We start from the raw sequence: 14,797 nt of genomic DNA, 5'->3' as shown, positions 1-14,797 counted from the left end.
ATTTCACTGCAATACACACCTTTTACCTGTTAGACATCTAGGTGGCTCTCCGTTTTTGGTTATTACAAATAAAGCGGCTATGAACATTTGTGTACAAGTCACTGTGTAGACATATACATTCTTTTCCCTTGGACAAATACCTCAGAGCAGTATGGCTGGATCATAAAATAGATGAATGTTTAACTAAGAAACTGCCAAATTGTTTTCGAAAGTGCTTGTACCATTTACATTCCAAGCAGCAGTGTATTCTTCCAGTTCCCCTACATTCTTGCCAACTCTTGGTATGGTCAGTCTTCTGAATTTTAATTTCCATTTTTACAATGGAGTTAAGCATTTTTAATGTGTTTATTTGCCACTAATATACATTCTTTGTTAAACTGTCTGTACAAATCTTTCACCCATTTTTCAATCGGATTGTTTTCTTACTGAGTTTTGAGAGTTTTATGTATTCTGGGTCCAAGTCTTTTATCAGACACATGTTTTGTAAACATCTCCTTCCAGTCTGTGCCTTGCCTATTTTCTCAACAGTGTCTTTTAAAGAACAGAAGTTCTTTGCTTTATTTTTATTTTATTTTAATTTTTTAAAAGATTTTATTTATTTGACAGAGAGAGAGAGATCACAAGTAGGCAGAGAGGCAGGCAGAGAGAAAGGGGGAAGCAGGCTCCCTGTGGAGCAGAGAACCTGATGTGGGGCTCGATCCCAGACCCTGAGCTGAAGGCAGAGGCTTAACCCACTGAGCCACCCAAGCGCCCCTTGTTTTGTTTTTAAAAAAGTCCAATTTATCAGTGTTTCTCTTTTATGGATTGTGCTTTGGTGTTTTATCTAAGATAAAACTCACAAAACTTGTGAGTGCTTTAGCAAAGGTCACAAACACTTTTGTCTACATTTTCTTCTAAAAGGTTTTAGGTTTTAAGTCAATGCACCATTGTGAGTTAATTTTTCTCATATAATATAAGGTATGTATTGAAGAATTTTGGGGGCCTATGAATATCTAATTGTTCCAGCACCATTTGTTGAAAAGACTATCTCTTCTCCACTGAACTGCCTTTAAACACTGGCAAAAATTGATTGTCCACGTGCATGTGGGTCTATTTTTGGTCTCTTGATTCTGTTCTATTGATTTTTCTTTATGCCAATACCGCACTTTCTTGATTACTGACCGTTATATATCTTGAAATTAGGCAGTGTGCGTCCTTTAACTTTGGGGTTCTTTTTTTAAAGATTTTATTTATTTGACAGACAGAGATTACAAGTAGGCAGAGAGGCAGGCAGAGAGAGAGAGGAGGAAACAGGCTCCCTGTGGAGCAGAGAACCTGATGTGGGGCTCCATCCCAGGACCCTGGGATCATGACCTTAGCCGAAGGCAGAGGCTTTAACCCACTGAGCCACCCAGGTGCCCTAACTTTGGGGTTCTTTTTGCAAGTTGTTTCGGCTATCTAGGTCCTGTCCATTTCCATGGGAATTTTACAATCAGCTTTTCACTTTCTGTAAGAAAAGCCTGCTAAGATGTTAGGATTGTGATGAATTTGCATAATGGTCTGGAAAGACCTCATGTCCAACCTGTGGACACGGCACGATCTCCACTTACTTAGGACTTCTCTCATTTCTACCAAAAATGTTTTGTAGTTTTCAGTGTACAGGTCTTTTGTCAGTGACAGGCCTGAGGATTTCATATATTTTTTTTGTTCTAATAAGTGCTTGTTTTTAATTTTAATTTCTGATTCTTCATTATTCATATATACAGTAAGTTGACTTTTGTATCTTACAACTTTGATAAGTCCATTTATTAGTTCTGGTAGTTTCTCGTAGATTCGATTGAATTTTCCACCAAGATGATCAGAGTCTGCAAATAATCTTGGCTTTCCTTCTTTGCCCGCCTGTAGGACTTTCCTTTTTCTAGCCACAGGGTAGAACTTTTAGTACAGTTCAAACAGAAATGGTGAGGTCAGAATCCCTTTCTTGTTCCTGATCTTAGGGGTAGAAAGCATTCAGATTTTCACCATTAAGTATGGTGTTAGCTGCAGGCTTTTTTTTTTAGACAATCTTGATCAAGTTGAGGGAGTTACCTTTATTCCTGGTTTGCTGGGAGTTTTTATCAAAAATGAATGTTGGATTTTGTCAAATGTTTTTTCTGGGTAAAGGCGTAAAGGTGATTATATGGTTTTTCTTTCTTTCTTTTTTTTTTTCTCTTTAAGGATTTGACAGAGATCACAAGTAGGCAGAGAGGCAGGAAGGCGGGGGGAGGGGGAGGAGCAGGCTCCCCACTGAGCAGAGAGCCTGATGCGGGGCTTGATCCCAGGACCCCAAGATCATGACCTGAGCTGAAGGCTAGAAGCTTAACCCACTGAGCCACCCAGGTGTCCCTGGTTTTTCTTTTTTACTTAACACGATGAATATATTGATTAATTACCTTTTTCTTTTCTTTTTAATGATTTTATTCATTTAGTTGTCATAGAGAGAGAGAGAGAGAGATCACAAGCAGGGAGGGTGGCAAAGGGAGAAGCAGGCTCCCTCCAGAGCAAGAAGCCCAATGTGGGACTCGATCCGAGGGTCCTGGGATCATGACCTGAGCCCAACTGAGCCACCAAGGTGTCCTGATTTTCTAAAATCAGGATTTTTCTAATTTTCTAATTAAGCCCACCATGCATTCCAGGGATAAGTTACACTTAGTCATAGTGGATTATCCTTTCTATATACTGCTGGATAGGATTTTCTAAAATTTTGCTTAGAATTTTTGCATCTATGTGCACGAGGGATACTGATCTGCAATTTTCTTATCATGTCTTAGTCTTGTTATTGCTATTTAGGTAATGCTGGCCTCACCAAATAAGTTGGGAAGTATTCCTTCCTTTTCTGGAAAAGTTTCTGTGGAATTGGTAACATATCTTTAACTGTTTTGTAGAATTCACCAGTGAATCCATGTGGGCCTGGATTTTTCTTTGAGGGACGGTTTCAATTGCAGTGTCAGTCTCTCAAATAGAATCCTGTTGTTTTCCAGCGGGGCTGGGGAGAGCGCTCACCATCTCTGGCCCTGTGTGAGCACTGGGCATGGCGCCCTCAGTACTCCAGCAAATGTCCAAGGGGAACTTGGTAAATCTCACATTCCCTCTGTGTCTGGTGCTCTCCTCACCCAGGAAGTACTGGGACAGCCGTAGGCCTTATCTGCTTGCTATCCCTTGAGGATAACCATCCTCCACTGGCCGATGTCTGTTCTCTTGAAAACAGTTTTCCACATATTGTCTGTTTTTCAGTCGTTTCTGGTAGGAGGGTAAGTCCAGTCCCTATTGCTCCACTCCACCCTGGCCAGCAGCGGACACAATGGTGGCAAAGGAGTGGTACCGGCGGCTCCTGCCTCCTGATGTTTTGTTTCCCAGGCCCCCCTGTAACTTAGGGGCTGCATTTTAGATTCACGATTCTCCCTTCACAGGCTCACTACAGTTCTTCACTCAGGGTGGTTGAGAGCCCTGGGGGATACAGATCCCACTGGGGCAACGGGGCCACCATGCTTCCCATTTCAGAGTGGGGAGGTGAGCACAGCCACACCCCCAGGCGCCATTTTGTTGCTCGTTTGTGGGAACCCCTCAGGCGTTTATGTGGACTCTCTGCCACACAGTGAGGCTCTTCTAGGCTGAGCAACTTGGGCACATTCTATCCAGGCCCTGGCTGTTCCTCGTCTCTTTTAGGGTCCTAAGGTGGGGTGGGTGTGGGGAGCAGTCACATGCTACCTTGGAGAACTCAGGAGAATCCGTGAAGGGGAGACACTTCTAATAGAATTGTTGTCAAAAAGGAGGAGGGAGAGCAACAAGGACTTCCGAGGGAGGAGCAGACACTGCCAGGCTGGGCACTATGCCCATCTGAGAGGCAGTGCTGTTCCTTCTCAGCACGCACGCCATGCACCTCTCCTGAGCTCTGCTTTAGCAGAGGACCCACAATATAGGCTTCTATCCGTGTGCTCTTCCAAAATGCCAGAAAACATAGTAAGGAGACTATAAAAATGTACCTTTGAACCAAGATTCAGTGGATGTGGTGGATGTGGCGTGATTTGGGTTAATTGCTTGGAGGCGGGGACCACAGAAAGCAAGCTAAATGCAGTTTCTTGAAAGTGGTGCCTTTCCCTGCACTGCTGGCTTGCCCTCTTCATTCTTCTGGTAACACCCCGTGGGCATGATCTCCTGGGGAGGCCGCCCTCTCCACTCTCCTCCCATCCTTCGGGTGAGGCTGGCCGCACTGGCTCCAGGAGTGGGTATGTGACCTGGGCCTAATCAATACAAGGACTCATCACATCCCTATTGTAACTGGCTTAGGAAAGCCCATACATGAGTGCCCCAGGGCTTTTCCAGGACTGCCTTTTCATGGAGGGACTGGAAGCCTTTGCTGCTGGCGGTCCCATCTGCCACCACATGGGAAGAGCCAGGTGAAGGATTAAGCCCAGGGAGAGAAGACAGAGTTGAGACCCTGGAGGGGTCCCCCTGAACATCATTTAAGCTTTTCAGTGATATGAGCCAGTAGATTCCTTTCCGTTGAAGGCCATGTGGGCTGAGAGTCTATGGTACAACTAATAGACCAGACTGGTGATTTTATTGCACTGGGAAGGATTCCTCTTTCCAAGGTGTTCAGGAAGCTCTTATAACTTATCCCCTGGGCTGACTTTTGTCTGTCATCATTGAGCCATCAGTTCTCCCCTGAGGCCCAGATCACATGAGCATTCCAGGCCACACACAGAGCGGGGGGAGCTGGCTGCCGGGCCCCGAGGAGTGGCCCTTACCTGCATGGTGTTCCAGGCGGCCTCCCCGCGGCCCCGGACGCAGCTCTCCAGCCTCAGCGGGGAGCCCAGGGCCCCATGCTTCGTGTCAGCACATAGCCCCGTGCCCACATTGTGGATCTGATAGAGACAGAAAGGGGGGACCAGTGAGCACCTTGAGATAACCCTCTGGGACCATGCCAGGGTGGGATGAGGGAACCCAACAGAGACACGGGATGGGGAAAGCTCTGCCGGTTTTAAAAAAGCCTGGCCTGGGCTGGGGGAAGTTCCCTGTGCCTCTCAGTAACAGAATGCTCAGCCCGCAGAGAGGAGCTCCTCTAGGCCTTTGTCCTAGAGCCTGCAGTCACAGGGTGGTGGGCTGGGGTGGGGCCCTAAAGGTGTGGGGGTGGTATTCAAAGGACTCCCTGGCTCCGCTCCCAGAGAATTTGATCCACTAAGTCCAGGAACTGAATTTGATTCCCCTTCTGGGAGACCCAGGGACCATACCTTGAAAACCACTCTAGAAAAGGAAGTGACACCTTTGCTGTGGGGTCTCAGACTCTCTGCCTTTTAGAGCAGGTAAATAACAAAAGGTTCTCCTTCCCCAGAACACTAGGAGATGCGGTGAGCCACATGTGGTGTGTGCCGGGAGGAGTCCTGGGCTAGGAGTGGAAGGCCGAGCGGCTCCCAGTTAGGAGCCAGGAGTGGCCTTACTAGCTGACGGCCATAGTGCAGGTGCCGCATCCTGGAGTTCCTGGCCCACAGAAGCACTCCATTTTGATGGAGGGTTTGGCGGTGTGGTGGCCGTGAAAATGTGCCACTCAGTTATCCTGTTGCAGGGAGTCTGATTGCCCAGCAGCCGTGGAGGGAATCCACGTGTCTGAATGGAGCCATGCTCCCCGTGGGCTGCTTCCAACCAGCATCGGAGGGCACGGGGGTACTGCAGCAGGCCCGTTCCTGGCGGATGCCAGACTCCTCTGATCCAGCTCAGTTACTTGGCTCAAGCTTCCTCAGAGCATCCTTGCAATGTGAGACTCCTCCTACCCCAGCCCTTCTTTCTCCTCTAACCCCCTCCCGGAGGGCAGACCAGCCCCACATCAATCTTGCAGCCTTTCCTGGCTCCCTTCTCATTACTTCTCTCAGGTGTTGCCCCAACAGGTCTTTTGGTGTCTGTTTCTCAGAGGACTGACCTAATACAGGGGAGAAGGGGAGAAGGCCCAGAAACTGGCAAAGAAATGAAGAGCTTCATGAGGGAAGTCCCCATGACATGTCCTCTAGAATATTTGTGCAGGGGTTGGGTAGGGCTGGCCAGACGGCTTAGTCAGGAAAGGTCATGAACAAGTCATTTCTGCTGGCCCCAATGCATCTGTCCTTCCTCTGGTAAAACACCCTGGTTTTCTATGGGGCTACTGTGCCTTGCCCACCCTGCGGCCTGTCAGAGTATCTGTCCTATCCCTGGTTGTCCCCTTCCTCCAGTGGCCACAGGGATCATTGCAGACCAAAGTAATAACTTAGCTGGCTTCACTGGGAAGGAGCCATATACCTTTTTGCTGAATGGCCAAGGTTTGTCAGCTTTGAGCTTCTAGAAACCGTCTTGCTACCCTCAGTGTGAAGCTGACACAAAAGGAAGCAGAGGTAAATAGGAGAAAAAGAAACTGACATCATTTGAGCCCCTGGATCCAGGTGTGTCTGAAGCCACAGCTACCCAAAGTTTCTAAGAGAATTAATAAATTTCTCTTTTCACTTTAAATTGGACTTCTATCACCTACAAGTGAAGGTGACCCAACTCTTATGCTCCTTGTCCCCAAGCCTCAATACATCCATCTATCAGGGAATGGATCCTCTCAGTTCAGAAACCCAAGAGCCAGAATCTGGTGATGGAGTGTTTCTCCCCCCAGAAGATGGCATACCTTCCCCAGCAGGACTGGCTTCATCAGTGTGTGACATGGGCAACGGCCCAAGGCCCCTCAGTCAGAACGGCCCGCCATTGGTTTAAAGTTCTGCTATCATTGTCTTAATTTTTTTCTTTTTTAAGATTTATTTATTTGTTTTAAAGGTGGGGAGGGGCAGAGAGCGAGAGAGCGAGAGAGCGCGTGCACAAGCACTTCAAGCAGACTCTGCAGTGAGCACAAAGCCCAACTCAGGGCTCCATCTCACAACCCCGAGATCACGACCTGAGCCGAAACCAAGAGTCAGACACGCAACCGACTGAGTCACCCAGGAATCCCATTGTTGTCTTAAGATTTTTAGCATTTGATCTTTGAATCTGTGAGTGAGATCTGATAGTATAATAGAGCCTGCGTGTGAGCAGAGGTGCTGACACATTACACGAGCATCCGATGTGCCTTCCTTCTGTGTTTGCATACGGCATCTGGGATGCCCCCCACGTACAGAATCCCAGAGGTCTCGCTCGCACAGCAGTTCGGCAAGACTCAAGTTACGGCTAGGACTAAGTGGGGTGCTGGCAGGTCTGAAGGCCACACTTCCTTTCCAACCATGACTAGACCGCACAAAGGAGGGCCACGGCATTCTGGGCTGAGGAGCTCTACTGTATCCTCTTACTTGCGTGATTGCCCTGGAAGCAGCCACCACTTCCCTCACCAGCAGCAGATAACCGCACAGAAGGGAGAAAAGGACAGCCCACAGCCTGCTTTCCTTCCACCCTTGCTCACGCATCAGCAAGCTGCAGGGAGAGCATCTTGGTAGAAAGCACACATTATCAACAAGTGAAATAAGATTGGCGGAGTCCGTTTCGTGCAGGGTTTGCACTGTTCTGGCAAGAAATACATATGCACGTACAAGGGCTGAAATACAGATAGTGAAATTGCACCCATCTGGCCTGTGAGTTAAATGCTCTTCTGTTTGCATGTAAAACTGGCTCTGCAGAGTGGGAAGATGAATGATAAAATTTCTGCTAATAATTTAATATTTTAATTTTTCCCTACTTAGAGTATTAAGTAGCAAACGAAAACCCCCACCACAATCGGGAGAGCTCTACCTTCTTGCACTGGGCCCCACTTATGCACCCGGCCCAGGCCCCTCAGGACTCACCTCCCCCCAAGCTGCGGCTGGGGGCTCCACGGGTGGGTAGAATTTGGGCAGGTCCCAGGCGATCTTGGTCATAAACCACTTGAAACTCTTGCAGTTAAGGGAGCTGCGCAGCTTCTTCTGGGCAGCGACGTCCCCTGCCGAGAGGTGGCGGTACTCGGGCCGGCGCTGGTAAATGTGCTCCGCGTACTCATCCATCCACACTTCCGCCACTCGCTTCAGGTTCTGGAGGGCGACAGGCAGGCGGAAGGGTCAGGCCCTCTGAGGGGCTGAGGCCAGGGGGTGGGGGGTGGGAGGCCTTGTGGACCATATGGTCTCAACTCCGAGGTGGCTATAAAGGAGCCTGACATACTACTTAAATGAATGGGTGTGGCTGTATTCCAATTAAATTTTATGGACATTGACATTTGATTTTCACATATCATGAAATATTCTTCCTTCATATTTTCACCTTATTTGAAAGTGTAAAAATCATTCTTAGCTCATGGGCCACACAAAAACAGTTTGCTGACTCCTGAGCAACGAGGAAGGAAGCCAGCAGGAGCGGGGGCCCATGGCAAACGCAAAATTCACCAACTCCTCCATTTTGCTGACTCTTGAGTTTGGGACTAGGAAGCCATGAAATCACCTCGCCAATGCCTCATTCTTTCTTAGTGCTGAAGAGGCTGACAGTGGGTTAGAAACAGGTAACGAACAGTGTTATACCTGCCAGGGCCCCACATGGCCAAGGCTGGGCTTAATTTAAAACTGAGCTTGGGGCGCCTGGGTGGCTCAGTGGGTTAAGCCACTGCCTTCCGCTCAGATCATGATCTCAGGGGTCCTGGGATCGAGTCCCGCATCGGGCTCTCTGCTCGGCAGGGAGCCTGCTTCCTCCTCTCTCTCTCTGCCTGCCTCTCTGCCTACTTGTGATCTCTCTGTGTCAAATAAATAAATAAAATCTTAAAAAAAAAAAAATAAATAAAACTGAGCTTGACGCCTGGGTGGCTCAGTGGGTTAAGCCTCTGCCTTCTGCTCAGGTCATGATCCCAGGGTCCTGGGATCGAGCCCCGCTTTGGGCTCTCAGCTCAGCAGGGAGCCCGCTTCCCTGCTCTTTTTGCCTGCCTCTCTGCCTACTTGTGATCTCTGTCAAATAAATAAATAAATACTCTTAAAAAAAAAAAACAAAAAAAAAAACCAAACAACTGAGGCCCGAGGAAGCTGAAAAAGCTGGCACACCTGAAGACTCTCCATTCCCAGTCTGCCCGCCCAGCTCCTCGGGCACACTCACCTGCTCGTGCCGCAGGGAGGATGAGGAACCGCTACAGATTTCTCTCCAACCACAGGCCAAAGTGGCTAATCTGACCAAGGAGAGGTGCCCAGATACACCATTGCAGTTATAAAAGGATCAAATCACATATTTTCATTTTAATTGCTCTTTATATTACTATTTTAATGAATCCTGCACTTTCTAGACATGCCTCTCCCGGATCTTGAACTTTTGTGCAGTTGACTGGACCAAAGTAAAGGCCTTGGCACTGACTTCTGTTACTTCTCCATTGCTGAGTCACATGAAGCACTCTGGGATTTTTAGGAGGCCGCATGCTCCTCTCATCCTTCCCCCGACACCTCCCTGGTTCTGGGTCCCTGTCCTGTTTGAAGCCCCTCTGCTCTTGTGTTTGCATTACGGATTGCCCAGTTCTTGGAATAAGAGGCTTTTTTTTTTGGCAAGTTTGAGTGGGTTTCTGTTACAGCCTTCTCTAAGATCCCTTTCCCAGGGGCAGAGACAAAAAGGATTTTTGGTAAATTTAGTAAACAAACTAAGGCCATCTACTTGTTCTTGAGGCAGGCGAGCTGCTGGTTAGCTCATTCTTCTTAAATTGCCACTTCACTGCTCTCTAGCAGTTTGTCCTTCTGGAATCTGACAACTTTAGGAAGTTTCTCTTTCTGTGGCAGGAAGAGATGCCTCTCCTTTTAAGCAGTTTCTCTCTTTATGGGGCCCTTTTAGGACTTTTAGACGACCTCCCCTCAAATCTATCAAAATGATCTAGGAGATAATGCTCTAGACAGATTTGGATGTTAAAACAAGAAACAAACGTTTACAATATGATCTGTAACTCAATGAGGGTAGTTAGACACGGTGATAAAAATTCAGGGGAGCTTGATTCAGGCATTTTTGTGGTCCTGTAAACCGAGGTGGGGTGCCCCCTCTGATTGTTAACTGGTTTAAAGTCACCAGGAGACTGATGTGATCCAGTCAAAAAAGAAATTAAAATGTTTAAACACAAAATTCAGAGAAGACATTGAAATAAACTTCCCAGTCTGGTTAACAGATGGAGACATTAACACTAACAGCAGCAACCACTGTTTAAAGGACGATTGCTCTGTGCCAGGCACCGGTCAGGCCTAAGTGGGCTTGAATTCTAGTTAGTTAAAGTCTCCACATTTCTCTCTCTTCATCTCTCAAACAGGGATTAAAAACACATGAGAATTAAGTTCTATAAATATGTAAGAAGCTTTGCACGATATCTTGCTCACAGGAAGTTTTTATGTGCTACTATAGTTAGCTATTACCCATTGAGTTCATCTATGGTTCAATAAACAGGAGATCGTGGTGCCTTTTAACCAGGTGGATCTTATAAATGACCAGATAAGCAAAAGCTGCTTTGGAAATGAGCCTGCTCAGGCTCAGAGGTGTCCCCACTGTCCCACTACCCCCAGTAGCTGCGAGCCGCGCACGCGCGCTCTTGGGCTTACTGAGTGACTTTGCACTGGTTTCCTGTCTGGCATCTTTCTCTGGGCTTGCCAGGGATCTCAGAGGAAACGTGATTCCTACCTTCTCGCTGAATCTAGAACCGCCCCCGCCCCCGTGGGCTGTGCCCCCACGGGCGCTGCAAAGTGCCGAGGGCCGATGCGGCTCTCGTCGGAATCTTCTACCACTAGAGGGCACTGCTGGCTCTCTTTTTCTCCAACGCGGGCCCCAAACCAGACCCTGCCGCCTCCGCAGCTCAGCTCCCACCCGGCGGATGGAGTCTGGGGGGGTCCCGCTGCCGGATGGAGCCGCCCGGTCTTCCGTGTAACTCGCAGAACCGGGCCTCTTCCTGACCTGGCCTACAGTTCTGCACTGCATCGACTGTCAGGTGACACGGGACGGGGAGGTGGCGGCTGGGCCCAAGGAGGCTGTTCGGACTGATGCCATACAGGCTCCCGCGGCAGGGGGGTCTCTCTGTCGGAAGGGGTCTCCACCAGGCACAGCTGAGAAAGTTACCTATTTACCTGTCCAGCTTCCCACAAGCCTCTCTGCGGCCCTCTTTACCTTCTGGGGCTTTCCCCCGCCCCATTTTTCTTTTGTGGTCACCTCACCGCCCAAGACACTTAATATTTTAAAATGTTAAGGTATAGGGGAAGATCATTAATACAAAACCAAAACCAAAACCAAAACCAAACAAAACCAACCCCCCAAACAAGCCTCTGGCTAACACAGTTCTATATGTAGCCAGTGGCCAATTTAATTCGAGCAATAATTAATACAAACCATTTTAAGGTAATGAAACAGTTTGACACACAAGTTTTGGCAGCGAAAGTGGGGGAAGGCCGGGGAGAAGAGAGAGACACTGACATTTTTTTCGTCGCCCTCCTGCCGTGAACTTTTAAGTGCCTCGCCTCAGGCTTTCCCCAACACACCAACACACCACCCCACCTGTATTAATATTTATCTAACAGGTTTCTTTAAATCACTCCTGGTCTAACTCTGCACCTACTTCAGCTTTATCCTAAGTAATCATATCTGAAAAAAATCACAAGTTTGCTACACGAATACATATTAATTTCTAATGCACATTAATTTAAACACATATAAATAAGAATGTTCCTATGTCTGGCACCTAAAATCATCTTGTCTGTCACAGTTGGGGAAACTGTGCCATCTCCTTAATTCTCTGGCAACGCTGAGAGTTGTGAAAAATTAGCTTCCTTTGAACAAAAGAGGAAACACAGGCTCGGAGGAGTTAAGCAACCCTCTCAAGGTCACAGCGAAGGAGTGGTTAAGCAGGGCTTTAATAAGTTATTTTAAATTGGGTTTCACCTACAGAGTTGGGGGTAGGGGAAGCATGCACAACCTCACACCCGAGTCACTTGGCTTGAAGTCCCAGGTGTCTCAGGAGGTTTCTTCTGTGCTGATGCGCCCATCCCCCTCCCTGTCGAGGGAAGTCACCACCTTACCCGGGCCAGGCTGACTCCAGCCGGAACCTTGTAGGGGACGTACTTCCTGTAGATATGGCCCACCCTGGAGCAGGGGATATCTTCCATGCGACCCCCACACATCCACACCTGCAGGATGGAAAGGGACAGAGAAGACGTTATTTCTGCCTCTCATTCACCATTGCCCCCAAAGGCCACTGTCCCCTCCTCCCATGCATTCACTGAAAGGCTTGGACGGTCTACTAAGCCCCCATTCACAGACTAAGGAGGAAAACACAGTAGTAACAACAGGTACAGTAAATAGCTGACGGCGCTGAGTGCTTACTCTTTGCCAAACGCTATGGTTTAAGCTCTCCATGCACAACCGCATCGAAGCCTCATCAGAGACCCAACAAGGTGGATAGTAACGGCGCTCCATTTTACAGAAGAAACCGAGGCTCAGAGAAGCTAACAGGCTTATCTAAGGTCACGAGGTGAGTGAGTGGGGGAGCCAGAATTTAAACCCAGCTTCAGCTGACTCCAGAGCGTGAGCTCCGAGCAGGTGCAGGTGCATGGAGAGCTGTGCTGAGAATGCTAAGGCAGCAATGGGGGCTCAGTGGGAAAGATTTTGGGGATCACTTCATGATGTCTGTCACAGGTATGAGAGGGAAGGGATGGCAGATTCTGTATAATCACTGCCTGTGGCATCAGGTTCTGGGGTCTCCTCTGAGACCTGTACGCCTCCTGCTGGGTCACCCTGAGCTGAGGCAGCAGGCTCCCTGGACGGACTTCTCTGCAGTCTGGGTTCCTAAGCCCTGCAGCTGGGAGCACAGCAGAGAGGAATCCCGAGTTTCTCCTTGGGGTTCCCTACCGGGCTGGCATCACCAAGAGCTTTCTGCTGGCCTGATGGCAATTTGGGAATTCATCAGTATCTTGACTCACACCCTGTGCGGGGCCCGGGCTAAATGGACCCTCCTCAGCAGTCCTGGGTTGAAATCCTAGCCCAGACACTTACCGGATTTGTGACTTTGATGAAGGTACTTAACTTCTCTGAGACTCAGTTTCCTCGTGTGTAGAGGATGACATGAAGCCAGCCTTGGGGATGAGATCTCCCATGTGAAGGGCTTACTGAGCACAACGGTTGGCACACAATCCCGGCAGGGACACGCACCACAGTGATTCATCCAGACATCTGACTAGTATGTACAGAGTATCCACTATGTGCCAAGCATTGTGCTCAGTGCCTACAGGGGTGAGTCTGCCCAGAGTGAGTATGGTGCCCAGCTCCAGAGTGGCCCCCTGGGAAGCCTCGCCTTCTGGTATTTGCACCTTTAAGGGGTTCCCTCTCAAATGTGTCCCATAAGGACAGACCCGTGTAGCCAACAGAAAAGTCTAGAAACAATGGTCATAGAAGACACTGTGGCTTCTGCCTTCCTCTCTGGGACCACCTGCTTGGGAGCCCCAGCAGCCGTGCTTTGAGGACACTCAGGCGGCTCTGTGGAGAAGTCCTGATGGGGAGCAGCTGAGGCCTTCTGCTCATTGTATCAACATGTCAGCCACGTAGGTGAGCCTCTTAGAAAGGGAGTCTCCAGTCCCTGTCCAGCCTTCAGATGCCTGTGACCCTGGCTGACACCTTGACTACAACCTCGTGACAAAACCTGAGCAGAGCTGTCCTGCTAAGCCACTGCCAACTCCCTGAGCCACACAAAGCTCACGGTACTGCTTACTGCTGCTCTGGGGGGGCATTTTGGAGGTATTCTTTTCCTGCAGCAGTAGTTAACTAATACAGGAAGGCAGTTTCAGACCGTGATGTGTGCTGTGAGGGAGCCAAAGTGAGGCCAGACTCACTGTTTGGATCTATGAGAGGTTCTGTGACACAGATCGGGGAAATCTTCACTTCAAAAGGAATGTTAGATACGAGACTTAAATAATGAGAAGATAAAAGTAACATAAAGATCTGAGGGGTGAGAGAACAGGTGGAGAGAGGAGCAAGTGAAAAGGCCCTGAGGTAGGGCCAGGCTTGACTTCATCACTGAACAGAGAAAGCCAGAGGCCTGGAGCAGGAGCAGAGATGGGAGCAGAAGTCAGAGAGGTGAGCAGGGACCATCACAAGGGTCTCACATGACAAAATGAGGAGTGTTCACCAAAAGTGTTCAGTGAGGGTGACAATATGATCCAATTTCTATTTAACTAAGATGACTCTGCCTAGCTGGAGAATGGGCTAGGGTGCACGGAGGGCCTGGGAGGCTCTTCCAGATAAGAAGCAGTCATGCTTCGGTTTTGTGAATGCTGTAGTGATGGCAGGGCTCAGCTGTACTTGGGAATGGGGAAATATATATATATATATATATATATATATATATATATATATATCCTCCAGAGCCCAATTTGGGGCTTGAACTCATGACCCTGAGATCAAGACCTGAACTGAGATCAAGAGTTGGTTGCTCAACCAGCAGAGCCACCCAGGTGCCCCTCAGTATGTTATTATGAATGTTATTACCATGTTCCCTCAGTTTATGAATGAAGAGCAGGAGTGGGAACATTTGCAACCCTGATTCTATGCAAGAGTATTTTCCAGCTTGAATGGCTCCATGGGATATTGGGGATCTGGCTTCATGTCTTAATTAATTCACAGGCTCTAGAAGGGCTGCTTTTCCACCTCAGGTACCTGGATGTCCTCAGTCCCTCATTGGCCTCCGCCAGCCATGGTCTCCAATGACCCTGGAGGTACTGTGGCCCAGGCTGCCTGCAAGTGGATCTGTATGTGTGGGGCTACAATTAGTGGAAGTGCTGCCTGGAGAAATGCAATTATAGTCTGATCTTGGGGGAGAAAAAAAAAATTGAGCAAG

General features: G+C 48.5%; 1 protein-coding gene across 1 annotated transcript in view; it reads right to left on the bottom strand.

Annotated features, from left to right (window-relative positions):
- Positions 1–14,797, bottom strand: part of GALNT10 (polypeptide N-acetylgalactosaminyltransferase 10) — a 214,038-nt gene that overhangs the window by 8,595 nt on the left and 190,646 nt on the right. Inside the window, exons 8-10 of the mRNA XM_059417212.1 lie at positions 11,988–12,095; positions 7,794–8,015; positions 4,767–4,883 (exon numbers count right to left, since the gene is read on the bottom strand). Coding sequence (XP_059273195.1) covers positions 4,767–4,883; positions 7,794–8,015; positions 11,988–12,095 — 447 coding nt within the window. The remainder of the gene's footprint in view (positions 1–4,766; positions 4,884–7,793; positions 8,016–11,987; positions 12,096–14,797) is intronic.

This window comes from Mustela nigripes, chromosome 12 (assembly GCF_022355385.1).
Source record: "Mustela nigripes isolate SB6536 chromosome 12, MUSNIG.SB6536, whole genome shotgun sequence".
Classification (NCBI taxonomy): domain Eukaryota; kingdom Metazoa; phylum Chordata; class Mammalia; order Carnivora; family Mustelidae; genus Mustela; species Mustela nigripes.
The sequence above is the reverse complement of the archived record's forward strand: the minus strand, read 5'-3'. Positions and strand labels throughout refer to the sequence as shown.